The sequence below is a fragment of the Anser cygnoides genome, chromosome 5 (genome assembly GCF_040182565.1).
Source record: "Anser cygnoides isolate HZ-2024a breed goose chromosome 5, Taihu_goose_T2T_genome, whole genome shotgun sequence".
Classification (NCBI taxonomy): Eukaryota; Metazoa; Chordata; class Aves; order Anseriformes; family Anatidae; genus Anser; species Anser cygnoides.
The window spans coordinates 963,964-984,128 of NC_089877.1; the positions used below are offsets into that span (position 1 = coordinate 963,964).

A 20,165-nucleotide genomic window follows, 5' to 3' on the forward strand; every position below is an offset into this window, starting at 1 on the left:
GCAGAACTAACTCTAGATGACAGAAGCAATAAGTTTCATTTGTACCAGAAAGGGAAAAGGATATTTATATCTTCAAACAAATAAATATTTATACAAGACAGGGAAAAGGATAGTTGTTTTTTTTTTTTCCCTTGGTTTAACTGGTTGAGATCCTCAGCTTTCCCTGTCTTTGTAAAACATAATTCAATATTTCCACCTTAAACTATCCCACAAGAAACATAATTTTTACATGGGAGATGCATTAAACTTTGAAGACAGAGAGATACGAGGTGAACAATACATGCATGTTAATACGAGTTTCAATTTTGAACAGTTTCATAAACATAACCTATTAAAAAATCTATTATTTCAAGATGCCAAGAGGAAAAAGCAAAATATATCTGCTTTTAAAATAATTTGCAACAGTAATGAAACAGCTTCTCTTTTTGTGGTTATCATCCCAATGGAGAAGACTTAGGTTTTTTGACTCTGCTCTGTCTCCCAAAGAAAACTATCTTATACCCAACCCTTCAGCCCCAGTCTACTGAATGTGTTCTATTATTTGACGAAGGATTTCACAATGCCTCCTACCCCCAAATCCTGCACCAGTAAACATCCCAACTATCATTTATGTATTTATTCAGTTCTAGGGTTTTGTTGTTCTTCTCCTCTGCCGGTCAGAGGAAACAGAAACAAGCCTTTACCCTGACTATGCAATTTCATAACAAGCAACTGAATACAAACCCTGTCGTGGAAACTGTTGCTTCTTCTGTTATCAATATACAGAACTTCTTAAGATTGCAGTTTTTCTACTGGTTACGCAGCAATCCCTAATTCTGCAGCTTCTGAAACCTGCATCACCCACATCGCTCCAAACAGACAGGACGAGCTGTAATCAAAAACTTTGAAGGCTGCGTTCTATCATTAATTCCTTTGTGACAAAACAGAAGTCCCAATCCCCAAAATCAGTTCTGTGTACTTTTGAGCTCTCTGGTTATCCACCACAATGACATCTCTTGGAATGATGCCATCCAACAGGATGATATAAAAAAAAGAAGAAACGATCTCAGCATTTTTAAGTGACACTGTGCAAACATTACCTGTCACATTACCAATGAGAAATAGAAATATCCAGCCCACTGGCAAACAGAGAAACAATCAGCTCATTTCAAATTTATGACAGTGAGGCAACACTTACTGTGCAGCAGCCAAAAAGGTCAGAAAGAAAAAGCACAGAATGGCATGTTCTGTACAATCTGCCCTTCATCTGGGATGACAAAACAGGAGTGCAGCCTTTCTCGTCTAACTATTCTTTGTTTTCCTCTTTCACTACTGATTTATCTTTCTCCTTCTGAAGCCGTTATCTTTATACTGTGTGCACAGACAGAGGCACCAATGACTTTATCTACTTTTCTCACTGGCTAGCTGCTGTTGCTCCTAAAACTTGTGGCTTTGGCAGGCAGCGCCGCCAGCATCGTTCCTGAAAGAAAGGCAAAGGTCAGATCTCAGACTTCATCTCCATCCACGCATGTGCTCCGAATCCCAGTGCAGAGCTAGCTATGTATCCCGTTAGCATCCTGTATCTTCATAGTAAGACCAGTCAAAGCCACTAAATCACCTGTTTTCCAAAATTACTGTGTGCTTGAAATCTAGATTTGATCCCCATTTTAGCAGGTAGATCCAGTCCCTAGCCACAGAATAACAGCACGAATCAATAACATTCGGTCTGCCCTGTCTCTTCTTTTGCTGTACATTTGATTTACAAACATTTTATTCTCCGTAGGATACAGCTTAATGCTGTAGAAATGTATATAGCTACTTCTTCCTATGAGGTTATTAAACAAAAAAAGTACAAATAAGTTTAAGACTGGAAGAAGGCAAAGAATATAGATAACATTCATTATCAGAACCTTCCAGAATGGTTGCTCGGTTCTTCTGGTCTGGGGGGGTGGTTGGGGCTGGTAGGAGGGAATGCAGGCTGCTGTTCAGTTAAGGTCAGTGGACCACTGACACGACCAGACCGAAAAATGTAAATACATAAATAAATCTCAGAAATTATTCTATTCTGACTAGAAAAGTTGTTTCATGTTGTTCCATCCATCCAAGAGGAAAGGTGGAAAATAACAGTGACAACGTGAAGTTTAAGAGAAGAAGAGATAAGGAGTGAAGGATGGAGGATGAGGATGGTAACATAAGCAGAAAATGCTGGTTAGTAATTAAGCTCTTAGAAGATCACTAGAAAAGAGATATTTAAATAGGAGATTTGTTTTGTTTTGAAAACACTGGCTTGTGCTTTTAAGGCTCACCGGTCATGTGAACTGTTTGCAAGGTCACTGCTTGAAAACTGGAAAACTTGTTCGATAAAATTAACAATTCTGTATTTTGTAAATGATATGGTTTAAATATTAAACTTCATAAATGTTATAATTTGTGTATTACATTTATGAATCCAGTAGTTCTTAACTGAAAACAGAACCAAATATTTTAATTAAGGTTCAATAGGAAATAAATGTATCTCAACTTTCCAAACTCATTTTTCAGCAATTTTAGCCTACTGTAATTCCAATTACTTGATTCAAATCATGCTTCAGTCTGATGTAACAACAAAATCAAGTTTAACTCTCATTATTCCATTATCGCCTAACATTTTCCCAAAGTAAAAGTAATTTAGATGCATATAAAAGACACCGCATGTAACCAGCACAAAACCAGTCACTTCATTTTTAACGTTCATAAAAACAAACCACACACAAACCCACACACGAATGGTTAACATTTTGTTCACTTTTTTCAGACAAAACCTTCATCTTACTTCAGAGAGCAATGTATTGAAAAGCTGAAGGAGTTCCCTCCTTGAAATCATCCATTCCTAGAGTCAAAACGTTCAGTAATTCACCTACTCACAAACATCTTTTCTCCTCTGCCTCTGCAAATTATGTCTCATCTCAGAGCAGAACCATGCTTCTCTGCCATGTTATTATACCTTCAGCTTGGATTTACATGGCTGGGATTCGTGTACTTTTAGACCAGCAGAGATCATTCAATAAATTCGTTTGAACTCCTGCATACTACAAACCACAGAGTTTCACCTCAACACTCCCACATCAATCCTGCAGCTCCTAGTTCAGCTATTTTATGATTTATGATTATAGCTAAGCTTGGCAAACATTGCTGAAAAGATCTACAAACTAAAATTTTGCTAAATAATGCTCATAATGCTATCAACTCATTTTCCAGAAAGATTCATACCCATGTTTTTTCAGTTAGAACATTTTTAGGAAGCCAGATTTTGACTGAAAATTAAGCAAAGAAATATTTATAAAAAATGGCCAGAGATAAAAGTGTTCAGCAAGGACCATCCTGACCATTCTGAATCTATTAACAAAAACAGTGCTGATGATAGACTGCTACTCTACGAAGGACAAACTGTTAAAAACACACAAGGCAAGTTCTTCACAAGTGATAAGTATGTTTCCATTGTGCTTGTAGGTTCACAGTTGCTTTAAACCAACCCAAGTTCAGGCTGCTACCAAAAAGACAGCTGTGCCAATCTCCAAAAAAAGCCCCTGTTGCTACTATTCCCCTTGTGGTAGCCCCAGTTCTGGTCAGGCTGTGAGGAGAGCTGAATACTCTTCTTTTTTAATGTAGCTGGATTTGATTTTATAGCTGGATTGGCTTCTTGATTAAAGCTGTTACTCAAAAATTGAATGTTTGTGCCAACACAAAAGAGGAGGAATGAATGCATGCATTAAACAGATCAGTTCATTCTTTTTGATTGCAACCTCCACTTTTGATTGCAACCTCCATAATTAAGAATACCTAAACCAACCATGAAACTGAAGCCAGACTGGACTTTAGACATGATATTGTCCTAAAACCAGACTTAAGAGTTTTCGGTTCTGTTCTAAGCTTTGCCACGACCTCCTGTCTGGTTCTGGTTAGCAAATACATCTAAGCTGAACATTCTGCAATATTTAACTCTCAACTACCACACTCTGGGAACTAAAAAGTTCTTTTTCTTAGAGCATGAAGATCCCTGAAAGGACAAAGCATCCTAATACATTTTTAGCAGCATAACAAAAGTTAAAGGGCACGGTCACCCTGTATCTCCATAGCTCCAACAGTATAGTTGCTACCACCCCTGCACAGCTTACACCCACTCCTCATCCTCCCAAGTATTAGTCAGCCCAATATATCAAATTCCCTTAGATACAGACTACTTTCTAAGACTTCTTTCTAAGACTCTGTGTTCATCATTTCCTCCCCCGCTACCACTGAGCTCCCATTACAGCCTTAAGCACAACTGAAAGGGCCAGTGTTCTTGCCTCACAGAGAGACATTTAGTTATGTTTTATTGCTTCTAATTAACTAAGGCAAGGACTCAGAGGGAGCAGTAAAACAAGAAAGGTTGGCTTTTGATAGTGTCTTTACTTTAACTTGCTACACCCTTCTAAATTCTTAAGTTGACCTGTCAAGGCACAAAACAAAGCTCACAATAGCAAGAATGTTCAAAAGAGTACTTGGTAGAATAAAAACCCACAGAAGAAGTGACCCAAAACTTTATTTCTCCGGAACATTTAGTCTTTATTTCAAACTTCTGGATGTGCATCAAAATCTATTTGTGTTTCCTGTGCAAAGAAAAAGTGCAACTTCAAAAGAAAATGCATTAAGCTTTTTTCCATTATGCAAAGCAAAGCGGAATAGTTGCTATACTAGCCAAAAGTGACTGGAAACCAAAAGAAACAACACCTGCTAGCATTTTCCCATTTTTCACAGTAGCTCTGTTATTCGTGCTCTCAGAACTCAGCAGTATATGAGTATCGTAGATGTACACTCAGTTACTTGTATCTGTAATGGATAATGCTGTGAAATACATTTTCCCTCTGTAGCTAAGCCTTCTAACTGATGATGATTTTATCCTTCAGAGTAAACAAGATCAAAACCAACCAAGATGAACAATGTCAACAAATGCAAAAATACTGCAGACTATAAAAAGCATGACATGTTAAGAAAGAGGCCAAAGCTTTCCTTGGATAAAGTCCAGCCTTAGACCTAGGGCATAACTGATTAATTGGTAAAGGACAAATGAAGAAAGGGAACAAAATTTGGCTTAGCTTAAGTATTTGGTCAGAGTATCTCAAAATGCTTCATAAGAGAAGATCAATACTACCCTTTTTTAGCTAAGGAAAGACTGCCGTATGTACTAAGGAAATCAGTGCTAGTCAGAAGTACCCTCGTTGCTTACCTCCCAGACATATAGCATCCCCTCAGGAAAGTATTGTTACTAATGAAATACATAGTCCAAGAACAGTGGAAGCTCCTCAGTGTAAACCTAAAACAAATGTAGGAACACTAAAGCATTAGTTTCATGCAACTGTACTACCATATGCTGAGCTAACATACTAGTTTTTACTGTTTTTTTTTTTTTTTTTGGTTGGTTGGTTTGTTTTTTCCTCCTCTGCAGGCATCTAGAACTTACACTTAGCACCCTCTCACATCCAGAAGAACAAAGCCTGAAACGCAACGAACCTGAGCTCACAAGGCCTTGTACCACAGTTGTTATGAGCACAAAGGGCACGGGGCATCTCCCCACTCAGCAGGCATCTCAACTACAAGAGATAAATGGTTGACACTGAAGAAACAGGCCCTCCATTCCCACCAGCTGTCTCAGTCTGAAGTTTTGCACACATAAAACAGAACAAGGCCTAGAAGGAGAACATCTCTCATTAAATTGCACATCTCTGATTAAATTGATGCATGACGGACACATCATCCAAAATAAAGCCAACAAATAACTTAATTTTCAGAGAACATAGTGAACACACATTCTAAAGTCTGATTTTAACACTTGGGAAAAGGAGTTACAGCACTACAGTGCTAAGAAATATGCTCAAAATACACGACTGCTCCATCTCAGTCAAACAGTAATTAGATAAATTCTTGCATATTCTTTCAGAAGCATACTAAAGATAAATGTGTAGCACATTAGTGTGGATATGCTGCCAGTGTGATGTCTGTACTTCACATCACATCAACACGAGGACATAAAAGGACCACATTCCATGTTTCCATTAAGTCCAACATACTAAGTCTAAAACTCAGTATCATTGTGCAGCTGATTTCAGAAAGGGTATCACTGCTTTACCAGTGCAGAGGTGAAACAAAGTCCAAATGGTATGGTATTAGAGATGAAAGATTTGTCAAAGTAGCTTAAAATTCCAGGAGCAAGAAATCCTAAAGTAATCCATGTATTTGCTCCTGAGCAGTCGATGAGACAGCTTCCACTATTGCAGAAAAGTAGCACATAACCATGCTCTATGTGCTCTTGACCATGCTTGGTCTCTGTGGCTTAATAGCTTATTTTCAGGACCCAGTATGCAATGCAGTCAGCACAGGAAGAAGCAGAGAGCAGGGTAACAGCCTGCAGCTACTGGTTTAGACCAAGAGGTCCAGGAAGAAGAGAAAGGCAGAAGAAGCACGCCCAGAAAACCTTTTGTGCCAAAACTAGAAAGGCAGATTTTAAAATTTTAGGGGTAATTCTCAGACTGAAATCAGAGGAGGATGGTTGTTTTATTTGTTGCTGTTTTTTTTTTTTGGGGGGGGGGGGGGGGGGGGGGGCGTGCAGTAGGGTGTGGGTTTTTTTGGTGAAAGATGGCAGAAACTGCAGTTCCTGCATTTAAATAGGGAAATAGAGACAGAAAAGCCAGAGAAGAAATCTTTAACAGAGCCAGTAGACAGTTCTGTTTTTATCTCACACTGTCACAGTAACACAGGAATACAGGAAGTACAAGGAAGGTCAGCCCAAGCCCACAGAACAGGCAATTTAGTAGAGATGTGAAAAGTTAATAAGAACAATGATAAGACAAAATATAAAATTGTTTATTTATAATTTAAACACAGCCCCTTTCAGAAGCATCTGCACTCATTTATTGCTCTAGCTTCTACACATTAATACATACACAGTAGTCTCCATTGAAACTGAAGTAGGAAGTGGTATGTTCTGGCTTCAGCTCTGCCATAAGGTGGCAGAGCAACACCATTTCTGTCACAGGTGTAGTTGAGCTACGTGTGACAGCCTGATAGTTGCTGCAAGCATGCAGCTATGAAAGTATCCATAGAAAAGTTGTTTCCCTCCTGTACTGCTATTGGTTGTGCAAGACCAACCTCATTTAAATCCAGTGAAATATCTAAAGTCATGTCAGATCTAAAGTCATGTCAGACTGATCAGAAGTCTTGTTCATAATCCTAACAGACTTTCAAAGAGTCAGTTCTAAACTGTTTCCATGACAGCAGAGAGAATTTAAAGAAAACCAAGAAGCCTAAAATGCTATCTAATCAAAAGGAAAATTACTACAAATAACAGTGACACAATCAACACAGCTCTTCCTACATGATTTTTGTATGGCTTTGCCAGTTTTGTATCTTACCCTTGCTGACTGCAAGTGACAGTCATTTCTGAATCATTTCTCCCCTTGACAAGTCTAAGCAGGATTCATCCTAGCATGTTGATAATCCTAGCATGTGGATATGCACTGATACAGCATTGGCTAAGTTTCCTGGAATTGTTTAAGTTTTAGCTAGCTTGAAGTTTCCTAACTGGATTAACATGCTTACTTTCCCACTTCTGTAACTAGCCCTCTGCCGCCAAGAAGCAAAGAAGCAGCAAGCTGCTTCTACCACTACAACCACCTGCAGTATTTTCTGCCACAGGGCACTCACTACTTAAGTATTATCAACCAGCAATGGAACTACTACTTCTCCCTTTTAGTGAAACATGCTGCGCATGCTGTGCTGCAGTACATACCACACAGGAGGATTAAAGAGGGGAAGTACAAAACCCTTCTAATAAAGCCAAGGAGACAGATTCCCTGTCTCTGCAGCAGTAGATGTAGCTATGAGTACAAAAAAGGAAATTAGAAGTCTGTCTTACAAGATATTAAGTGGTTTAAGTGTTTTGGATATGTAAACAACAACTGAGGTCTTTGCAAAAAGAATTGTGGAGAGATGAGGCAAGAAGAACCAGGAGCAAGAACTGGTATCTGGGATGAAGTCCATGTCCCTGCTTTTAAAAACAGGCAGAGCTGAGACTTCAGGTCTGTTACACACTGGGTAAGTGTTTTAATAAATGTCCTAATGAATTCAAGACAAACAGTGGTCTTTCTTTGGAAAGAGGAGCTTAGGGAACACTAGAAGAAGCATTTGAGTACGCTGAGGCTGCTGAACAGCCAGTAAATACAGAGAGCTTCCATCAAATACTCTGGGTGCAATATGAAAGAGTTAAATACTGCAGCTACTAAAATGTTTTGTACACCAGAAGTGTGATCATGCATGCTGTGAAGAGATGACATGGATGTACAGCCATTCCATCTCCACCCCGCTTTGGAGGGGGTGAATTTCAGCTGTCTCAGCAAGATTTGACAGATGCCAGAGTTTGAGGGTTTAAATTACTGCCATCATATCTGCAATGACAGGCCAGAACAAGCTCCAAGCAGCACATGGCAACAAGATGATCATAGGAGATTCTTAATAGCTTAAGAAAGTTAACTTTAAAGGAGTTCCTTTAAAGGAGTTCCAGTGGTGATATGAGACCTTAGTATGACAAAAACTGAACCATATCACTGGTCGATTCTGTTAAAGCACTACAGTCAAAAACTGAAGGCCTTTAATGAACATCACAACACTACAAAAACCACATTATGTTCAAAGTGGCATTTGCCTTTAATCAGCAGACGTGATATTCCACACAATCAGCAATAGTTTAAGCAGCAAAATTCTTTCTACACAGAACAACTGAAATATAGGCCACGTAAGGTTTAATGTCAATTCTGTCTTCAACTTACAATATTTCTGGAATAATGCTATGTGGCAGTAGGAGACCAGTTCGTACATTTATTACAAGCTCAAAACGATGTGAATTCAACCAATACAGAAGCAGTTTTCAGTTAGAATAAGCAACTTTTATTCTTAAGTTGATCTTAAGGAAGAAGAGGAGAGGCGATAGAACAAAAACACCCACAAATTCTGTACATGCTTGACTTACACTTCATTGCCATAGGGGTCTGCCACACATTTGTGAGCAGCACCATGCTGATCATGCAAAATCTCTGGCCAATTCTACAAAAAAACTAGACATCAAACACTAACTCCCTACAGATAAACAGCTGAAGAACACTGAGTGGCAATGTTTCTTTTACAACTTTGTACATAATGCAACCCTTTTCATGTAGGAAAGTGCCATGTCAAGCCCACAGAACACTGCAGCTCACAAATACTGCAGAATACTGTAGTTTTGTGCCACTACGTGCTAGGTTACATTGAATTACAGTACATCACTTGCTGCACTGTTCCTTGCCCTAATGCAATATGCATAGGGTTAGATCACTAATTCATGATTCAGGAACTTTCTGCCTTCTGCAGAACAGAGGTCAGAGGTAAGCTATAGCTTTTGTTATTTTCTCATTCAACAAAGAATGTATATATATATGTATATATATCACTCCAACTGTGTGTGTACATATGTGAATGGATGAACAGAAATGGGATAGGCTAGATAAACCTGTAACCTAAGTATAGCAAATTTCAGTGAGGCACATCTTAAGCTCCAGAGTAAGCAAAAAAAGTTTCCTGACACTGAAATCATATGGAGTTGAAAACAGGTGATGTACCAGGGCTGTGGGCTAAACATCAGAAGACAGCTAATGGAGTCACTGCCATTGACATTCAAGTAGATATTACAAATAGGCAACCCCATCAGGTTAGCAGATTTTGCATGCTTTTCTCCACCAAAACAAACAGAGCCATTTTCTTCCCACGCTGTTTTGACTATTTTAGAGTTCTTCCATGCACCTAATATATTCTTTGGAGTCCTGAACTGTTGCCATGTGCAAGAAAGCAAACCAAAAGGTTTCTGTAGTTTCAGCCCCTCATCTCACTTTGCCAGAAGGATTCCAGATTTAAGACCATGAAGAGAATAATTCAACTAGTGTCCAGCATCTTCATTGTTACAGGCAGTAAAGAATCATGCAAGAAACTACTGGTTACTTAACAGATGTGTTCACCAAGTCATTTCTAAACCCAAGATAAATCAGTGTGTTTGACACTGCTGTGCCACACATCCAGTCCATAGGACAGGCTTTAACACTGAGAACAAGAAACTTCCAGTTACATTCCAGTTTTCTGTCCTTTCACAGACCTTCAATTGTGAGCTGTGTTTAGCCTAGATTCTTCTGCTTCCTAGAAAAAAATAAGCTTGAAAGGCACAAAACAACTGCTTAAACTTCACAGATGTGGAAAAACATTGAGAACAGGATCTAGAAACACTTCAGCTTAAAGACTTCTTAAAATTGAGATTTTTTTTTAAGTTACCCTCATTCATTCCTCACATACTCATGTTGAAATATCCAGTTTCCTGTACAAAGCCCTATTATTAAAGGATATATTTAAATACAGCCAGAATTTCATCTCTCAGAATTAACTTTGCATGAGTGGCCACTGCAAAGGTTAGAATAGCACAATGGCTAAATTAACTTAGAATCAGAGAGAAGAAAAAAACATCAATTCAGAAACACTGTAACATCACTCTTATGTTGCACATCATTTTATACACATTGACCATTTGATCACCCAGAAGTGTCAATATCTGAAACTCTCCAAGCTCAGAGGCTAACTATCTTGACTTCCTATCAGAACAATCAAGCCCACAGAAAGCTCCATTTTGTCACAGCTGGAATACTTTGTGTACACAAACTCCCAGCAAGCACTGCAGCCTTCACTAACATGAAGTTCTCTGTAGTAGCTTATGATTCCTTGAGTCACAGAAGATACTTGTGGACTCAATGTTTGCTAGGCAAAGTCATTTGCTGCATTGTGGCTTTAATCAGCCATCAGCCTCAAACAGCATTTGAGCTGTGTTGTTTGCCTGCTTGGTCATTTTTCCTCCCTCCTCTATTGGGAAAGTTACCTTTAATCAGAACAATCCTCTTCCCCAAAAAGAAGTTTAGAGTGCGCATGTGCATGCGCACAAAAACTTGAAGAGAGTTGGCTTTGCCATGTAAAGTATCCATGATGCAAAATCTGTTTCAAACCTCTCAGAAGACCGTACTCCCTCTTTTGGTTCATGATCCCGCAGTTGAGATCAGTGGCAGCAAAATCAGGCCTGGTCAAGTTCCACCCTGAAGGCAGGCAGCAGACCTGGAGTTTACTATAGAAACAGTTTTGTAACAACAGAGGCTTGGAGCAACCTCGCAAAAATATAAGCAACTTGGAGCCAGACATCTGAATTTCTCACCTCTGCAAAGCAGGACATTCACAGCCATGCCAGCTGTTAAGAGTGTAAGTATTACCATGTAACAAGAGATGAACAGGTATATGAAACAAAAAATTAAATACCTGTCTCAAGGTATCCAACACCAGGGAATTCTGTTACACCAAGCAAGTCAGACAACAGTCTTAATACTGCATTACTACTGCAGTGGCTGATATTTGTCAGAACACACATTTTCAAAACAGAGCACACAGTAATTGCCGTTGACATGCACTCAGTCTATTTATCACTGCTTACCTAACAGTTTGCAGTGCAACAACAGTCCATTGTATGATCCCTGTTTTAAAACCTTCTCCTTTAGCATGCTGTCTCAATACAAAGGAATTGCCAGTCCACAAACTCACTGAAGCAACAGCATTTGCAATATCATTATTGTTGTATCAGCACTTTCACTCAGCTTCTGCTTAGATGTATATTTAAATTGCTCTAAAAATTAATCCTAGAATACAGCTTCTACAGAGCTGTAGGAAAAAATAAAACTAACACGATAGACACACACAAGGTGTGCATGTGCAGTTACAAGCTCCCAGGTTGTTTTCATTAACTGGCAGCAGGAAAGTGTCTTTCATGGATTGCAGCTGAACTTGCTACTCTTCTCTCACCTTTCCATTTATTGCTACCTGCTTAAGCACGTAGCAAGTGTTTTTAAAATTCTGATAGACTCCATACAGGTTTACTTACTATTCATCAAACATTCAAACCCAATGGTAAATAAACTAGGGCCTACATATCTTACTGCAGTCAAAAAAAAGTAGTTCTTATTACTTGCAGCTTTTAATATTTCCAGGCTCTAATACTTTCTTATTCAAAATTCAATTGTCTTGGAGCAGAACTTATCAACATTACATGCATCAGTCTCTATATGCAATAGCTAATAATGCATCATAAAAATACAATGATACTGGTCTGAACTGCATACTACACTTAATATACCTATGATGATAAACCTCTTAGTTCTGTAAAGCAGTGAAAACCCTCTCATACACCTTGCACTGCAAACATTTAAGACTTTGCTAGAGATCAACACTGAAAAGCCATTCATATATGTATACACATGCTTAGAGTTCAGACAAAAATAAGGAAGTCATATTTTAGAGGATGATTTTTATTTGGAAATACTTAAGTTTGGGCTAGTATTTTAGTCACTAATGACATGGACGTTGTTTAATTGAATTAAAGCTAGAGCTTTCTGCCAAAATCACAATGCAGCAGGTATTGTCCATACAGTGCTAAACTTCAATTTATTTGAAAAATACTGACTGTATAGATGACTTATTGCAGTACTTTTAAAAACCCTATAAGGGCAGACATGCATCACTTACAGTCTTTTGAAGCAAGACTCCCTCCTAAAGAAGTTAACTGCCAAGTAAGAGATCTGGGATCTGTTTCTTACAGTTTCCAACAACTAATCTTCATAGTCATTCTTTTATTCTAAAGGAAAAAAAGGTGAAAGAACAGGGATGTCAGAAAATCTACTGTGATATTACAGTGTGAGTTCATAAAGACAATTATTATGTTGCTTCCTTAGAACACTGAACATTGCTCTTCTGGTGTGCTTATTAATGCACACAGTCCAAACTGATTCAGCAGTTAAATCTAAGCAGAGCATACCAGTTAACACCACATCTCTTCAGGTTACTTTAGCTCCAAGCAATCCCAGCCAGAGCCCAGAAGTCTGTTGATCAAAACCTACTGTACAATCCAAATTTCAACTACAGCCTTTTAAAGTTTTATTTTCCAAAAAATATTTTGGCAGAACAGAATTAAAAAGCCCAAGAAAAGTCATCCAACAGCAATTTTATTAATGAACTATGATCAGTTCCTGCATGGGTAAAATCAGTGTTCGAAATAACTTAGTAAGAGTATTTACTCTCAAAACAAATCTCATATTGTCCACCCTGAAAGAACAAGAGTAGGAATATTTAAGAGCTGATTCATCATCCAGCTTCCATTTTAACTTGCATTTTCCACTTCTCCTTTGGACAAGTGAAGATATTACCACATGCTATACAAGTTTTATTAAACCAGTTGTATAAAATAACACTTTTTCTAACACTTCCCAATTTTTTCTTTTAAGCTCCTGTGCTTCTTACTTTCAAAAAGTAGCAGGGCAGAAGGCTTTAGAGTAGTCTTGAGAAGTAATTTCTGCAATAAGGGTAAAAGGCTTCTTTCCCCTGCTTTGCTTTACATCAACATACTGGAGATACCAGGTGACAATCTGCGCTTCCCTCACTTCAGTTCTATTAACAAATCTATTAACATTTTAACATCTATTAATTGTGTATGCTTCAAAGGCCTTCTGTAGAAGATTACTGGCAGACACATGCTTAAGAATATTTAATTCTGCATCACAGCATCAAGTCAGTAGCCCAGAAGTTTCAAGTAATGCTGTGCCCAGGCCAACTTCATGTTTTCTCCTCAGACCAGAGGGTGCTCCTTCATACAGAGAAAGGACACCAGACTAGTGCAGTTTTGATACAAGCCAGGTATCCAATAGTTCACACAAGTTACCACAGGCATTGTGTAATTAGCCTTCTAGTAAAGCAGCTAGGTTTTGAAAACAATGTTTGTTTCCTCCCTTATTTCCAAAAATAGTCCCTGATAGAACAGCAAAACAGAAGCCCTGAATAAAAACAGAGCAGAGAAAAACTGGCCATATATATGTTGTTCTTTATATGCATATGCATGAATATTGAGATGAGATGTGCACACATTTCACCTTTTGTGAATTTCTTAAGTTACTATACTATGCATGTAAATTAGTATTAGTTTTTGCATTGTAATTAACACAGGTGAGTAATACTTCAAAGAAACAAGACAACTCAAATCTGCTCTAAATCAAGTTCTGCCAAAGACTATTTCCAGGGAGTGTAAATAGAAGAGCAATAATCCAGAAGGCTTGACAACAGAAACTATATGTACTGCATGTATAGTTATTCACATAAAACCTAACAATTAAGAAATAGCACATTACACATCTGGACAAAAAGTCAAAAAGTCATTTTTCAGTATACAACATTTCACATTAAAAAAATGTTTTACCTTACAGACAGCTGACTGTGCACAAGAAATCACATCAGTATTTTTCTGGTGAACTACATCTCCACAGCCAGTCAAACTAAGGACGTTGAAGCACTGAACTGATAAAGGACTACTTAAAGGAAGTCATTTGCAGTCTATTTATTAGGACAGTTGAGCTCTACAAAACCCAAAATCCATTAAAAAAATTTGAATGCCAGCTAACACAATATAAATTCCAACAGAAAAAATTGCTGTCATATCAAAAGAGCTACACTTGCCAAAAGGCCTGCATTTGAGGACAAATGCTTTAATTAAATGCAGCAAAGTGGAAGAAGCAAACAGTCATTCTGGAAGCAACTATTTACATGCCAGTATGGAGGGGCATGTCCATTATGTGGAAAAGATAAAGAGGCAGATCAGAAAGGAGTTCACAGTTGGTCAGTTCAATCAAGCTGCTATTCGGAAGAACATCTCAGCCTTTTTCTGTTCTCCCCTTGTAGAGAAACAACACTCATTTGTGCTTCTGCCTTACCTGAAAGCCTGTGTCCATCTCCAGACCAACTTCCTATGGAACCTTATGAAACTGCTGATGGAGACAGTAAGCAAAAGCTTCTAAAAGTGAGAAGATGCAGCAGCAAACAACCTTGAAGATCACAGAATGAAAGGAATGGGAAGCAAACCGTGCAGAAAAACTAACAACAGACACTTTCAGTTGAAAGTAGTGGCAGCCCACTCTTTCACCAGGACTGGAGACCCAGGTGGGCTTCTTGTTCCATATCAGAGCCCCAGGCATTTAATTACATGCAATGCCTGTGTCTTTTTACAAAAACAGATGCTAAGTACCTGTTCTAAACTCTCCCACCTGGGTTTCTCAGACAATCTGTCATAACATAGGAGCCATCCAATGCTTTCATTGGTGGGAAGAAGAATTAATAAATAGATGTCCTGAAAGAGATTTCATGCTTTAAATATTATAATCAAGACACAAGTCATCATCCTCACTTATGTTTTAACAGGTCTTGGAGCAAAACATTCAAATGCAAAAACATTCACAGGTGGTAACACCACCTCAGGAGTTAGAAAGGGTATTACTTTAATTATACAGTGAGTGACACTGGCTTTCCACTTTGCATGGCTATTCTAGGTGTGTTGTTTTTTTCCTGCTCTCCCCACCACAGGTGATTGAAAGAGATGGCCTTTTCAGGCAAGCTATCTTACCATGACATTGCATATCCAGCTTCATATCCAGTTTACTCTAACAGATGTAAGACATAGAAAGGTTAATTACTAAATCTGGATGCCAAGCACCTGTGAAGCTACCATGAGTGAAGGGAGCATCTGTTTCAGATTCCCCATTCAGCTTAATATGCCAGCTAAAGTGATCACTGCTGGCACACAGGGTAATAACTTCTGATATTTCCACAAAAGAAAAACAAGAAGCACAAAATCTGAGTCTACAACAGAACGATTAAGATGAGAAGATTACACTTAATTCTAGAAGAAAAAAAGTGTCAAGGACTGATTTCTACCCCAACCCCCAATACTTACTTTCTGTTGTTGGGTTTGTAAGGAAAAAAACTAACAAAGTAACAGTAAAGTTCTAGTTGAAAAGAAAGTTATGATAGGTATTGGCACCATGTTTAAAGAGAAAAGCACCAACTGCTTCCATGTTCTGCAGCTCTGAATTTTTCCAGTATTTCTCTTCTATGAAGTTGGGTTAACAAGCTAAAAATAGTTTAGATATAGCTAGTTAGTATTTCCTACTAATGGTTTAACTCTCTCTCCATTCTAATAATGGAGACTGATCTAAAAGTGGTATCACTTAGCATTTGTAAAAGTCAAGTGTTCTTTGCCTCTCTCTAACCAAACGTTTTAATAAAGAAAGTCTAACCAAAAGTTTTTATAAAGAAAGCCTTCATGGAATACTCTTTGAATGTGCATATATAGATGCTAAGCACCTATTGGTTCTGAAATGCAGAAACTACATGGCACAAAACAGCACTGAAGTAACTAATTCATCCAGAAACTGACTTACTAGCCTAAGAGCAGCACATTCCTATTAAAAATGAATAGGCTTGGTTTTATATTGGAGTCAAGGAGTGGAAGTTACATTGCATGTTTTTCTTTCCAAATCAAATATTTAACAGAGGAAAAACACAGGTGTCACTGATAAGGAAAGATTAGTTGTAGCTTAAAACCACACACATGGATAGAAAAGTAGAGGGATCTGCTCTGCTAAGTGACCATACAAGCATATAATTTAAACTGATATTTGTTATCAGAGGAACTAGAAGTCTTTCATTTGTTTCCAAGAGTCAGAATTTAATATTTTCTTAAAGAAACAAACCAGCCAATTTCCCCATGTGTTCAGTGCCTGGAATTAATGAAGCGTTTACAATCAAAAGCATACAATTTTTTAATCTCAATAGGCCTAGCACTATGGCTAGGGTCACTCAACTGAGTGGGTGGCAAGAGCATAGGAACCAATGGTAGAACTTGAGTGGGGGAAGGAACCAAAGAAGCCAAAAAAACCACCCCCTCAGAAATGGGAGAGTAAAAATCCAAACACAGAAGCAACCTATGGGATTGTCATTCATACAGTATGATATAGAGACAAGTGATGATTGTGAGTCCTAAGTTATCTACTGTTAAATAGTTGATTACAGACAAGTGCTCTGACAACAAACAATGTAGTGGGAAATGATTTTATGAGTCCTTCAACATCAGATTAGGTCTTTTACTTGCAGTTTTGGAAAACATCACATTAACAGTCAGAATAGCATTTTGTTGATTCACAGTTTACTCTGTGAAGGCTCATCAGATTCAGGAGGATTGTGCTGTTCTGGCCTATATTAGGCTTGAATCCTTTTCCTAGTTACTATGCACAAAACTCTGAAAGTATGTGTTGTGTGCTTTATGCAACAAAAAGCATCTCTGATGAAAATTGGGAGGGCCTGTGTGAAACTGAAAAGGTTAAGATGGATTTGAAAGATACAGGCAAAAAAAGCTAGACTAACAACTGAATAATTATACTTACCTATTAATTTACAATTTAAAAATTAAGTGTGTTGAACAAGATGTTCTTGAAAGAACATAAAGCAAGGAAGTGTCCAGTACAGCAAATGGATCTGGAAGTGTCCATTCTCCCTGCTAAGGACTTACAGTAGATACCAAGATGTCTTGTTCTAGCCTACGCAATTTGTTCAAGATTAGTTAGCTCCTTGAAGTACATGACATTTTTTAAAGCCCATTTGAAAAGATATTGCATAGGACTGGTTAATGTGTGTTTGAGGAACACACTGCTGCCTTTTATGTCATGTAAATAAACTTGCAAGAAAATTTCTATGCCATAAATTGCAAAGAAGATCTCAGCTTCCACAGACTCTGCAGGCTTCCATGTACTGTAAGCAATATTGTAAACAGAAATATCCTTAGCTGCTGTCCCTTAACTTGGGATGACTACTGTCCTAGGAGAGTATATTAAGTGAGAACCTACCAGATGACAGACTTACTCAGACTAAGAGTTAACTTCTGCTCTCTGATTTATCTTCTTGGACAAGAAGCTTTATATACAATGCAAATTATGATCCACGTAACAACAGTGTCAATACAGCCACAATGCCACATACCTATTAAAATGAGAACAAATACTGACAGTTGAATGATGGGAACAGCCTTAATACTATTTCCTTCCACTTCCAAAGGATATATTTCTCTCCACCCTGCAGTATGACTGCTTTTGAGGAGACCCTGTTTATTTTAAACATTTGCCTTATGATTCTGAATCTAAGAAAATACCTATAATAGAGGAAATCATGCCTCCTAACTTCAGATTCTTGAATTCCACCTTAGTTGTGTGTCTAAAACAGTAACTATTTGTGTCTCTAGACATCCAGTTCTGAGATAATTTCATCAGAAATGAAGGAACAGATGAAATATGGAACTTCATAAGGATAAAAATTTTCAGGTACATGACACTGTCTTGAATCTGAATTAAGGGTAACATGCTACTTATAGTGGCTAAGCATTAAATAATTTGCACTGAAGTGCAATTAGTAAATCAGACTTTTGTCAACAAAAGCAAGAGCACAACTACTTTCTGACCCTTCTGGTAGGAGGCTGAACTGCTGTTTCTACAGTACAGATAGAACTGTCCCGTATGTCCTTTGTATGCCATACCTTATGAGCCAAGAGCAATTGAAGATTTAATCCTTTTCCTACATCCAGAAAAGGTTAATCAAACAGTGGTTTTTAACTTTTCACTTCCTCAAAGAACCTTATGGGAAGTTGATAATGATTCAGGATAAAAGTTTATGCTTTAATTTTCCTTGTGTCCATAAAAAACAATTAATAGGTCTTGCTTCTACACCAGGATTTTTTTTTTTGGAAGTGATTGTAACTACAGAATTACCACCCTGAAAAAAATAAAAACCAATTAGATTGAAATTAAAGGCTTCTGGTAATAATCAATACACTTGCGATTAATGAATATAGCTGAATTAAGAGCACACACATACAGAAAAGCCATTCAAAGCTGTCACTGCTCAATATTCCAGAAAAGCCAATTGTATAATTACCAGTGAGTCATAGTGGTTGCAAAGCAAAGAAAGCCAAAGTATGTATCAACTATGCACTGAAGCTCCAGGATAGCATTAGAGAAGACAACAAATATCTAAAAAGCAGCACAGGGTTAAGTTTATGTCAAGATGACAGAAGTAGCTCAGTTTGGTTAAGTCGCCTTTAACTTGCAATCATCTCCAGACAGAAAGGAAGACAAAGGTGTCTGAAGAAGCTCTAGAAAAAGAAAGCAAGAAAACCTAGAATTTAAAGAGTGAGACCTGCTGACTTTAGTGTTTAAGTTTACAGTTATAGTATATATTAAAAATTGGGGTAGACAACTCATATTAGCTCCTTTAGAGCTGTTTTAAAATTTCTATGGATTTATTCAAATACACAATGAATGCCTCCAAACAAATCTCATATGTCAGCACAGAGTTGGACAAACAGCAAAACACATTTTAATGCAACCCACATTTTTCCTGAGTAGCCCTTCTCTGGTTACTGTTTCCCTTCTTTTTGTCTGCTCATCAGATTGTGAAATATGTAAAAAAAAAAGTATTATGAAGAGTTATGCTTCCCAACACTGTACAGAATACTTCTCAGATTCAAGTTACCACTATCAGCCTGTACATCATTTTTGAAAATACATTATGTAATACTGTACTACACAGAAAGGGCAAAATGTTTAACAGCACAAAACATGAGGGACAGCACCTTAAGGTTGTTATCCATTAAGTCTGAGGATTCTGAGAAAATAACATTTTAAACAGAAGCCAGACTAAGCCACAGCATTTAGGTAATAACAATGGTACTTTCCTCTGCCTCACCACAAAATGTAGATGCTACAACAGCTGTGGTTTCTTGCAGTTGTTGAAATGGTAATCCACAAGCTACTGCTAAACTACAGTTCTCTTCTAACTTATGTGAAAAAGCACCTACCTATTTAAGCAAAATCGAAATTGATACTACAAGTGAGATGACAGTAATAGTAAGGAGAAAACTACCTGAAGTTCAAGAAGTTTCCATGACCATGCACCATGTGTTTCGTTATCACTTCATGAAGATTTAATTTTTTATCTTTTGATTATTTTTGGGTTGATTTGGGGGGGATGCTGGGAGAGAAAGGAGGTGTTGTTGGATTGCTTTTTTGAGTTTTAAATGCAATTTTAGCCATTAACTTCATTTTCCAAGTCTCTTGTAAGGGAAAGAACATGTTCATATATATGTATATTAAGACAGAATTTATACATTTCAGTTATTTTCCACAAATTACACTAAAACC

The 20,165-nt window shown here is 37.7% G+C and overlaps 1 protein-coding gene across 8 annotated transcripts in view; it reads right to left on the minus strand.

Moving 5' to 3' along the window:
- OVCH2 (ovochymase 2) overlaps nt 1-19,991 on the minus strand; it is a 39,277-nt gene extending 19,286 nt beyond the window's left edge. For 2 of the 8 annotated variants that reach the window (XR_007165558.2, XR_007165557.2), the window contains exon 1: nt 1,178-6,548. Coding sequence is in view for 3 of the 8 variants with exons in the window: in XM_013189152.3 (XP_013044606.1) it covers nt 1,178-1,246 (69 nt within the window). In the remaining 5 variants the exon portion in view is untranslated. Of the gene's footprint in view, nt 1-723; nt 6,550-12,624; nt 12,734-14,855 lie in introns of those variants that run through there. The other 6 variants (XM_013189152.3, XM_013189151.3, XM_013189154.3 and 3 more) reach the window with 5 other exon arrangements.
- Between the last annotated feature and the right edge of the window lie 174 nt (nt 19,992-20,165).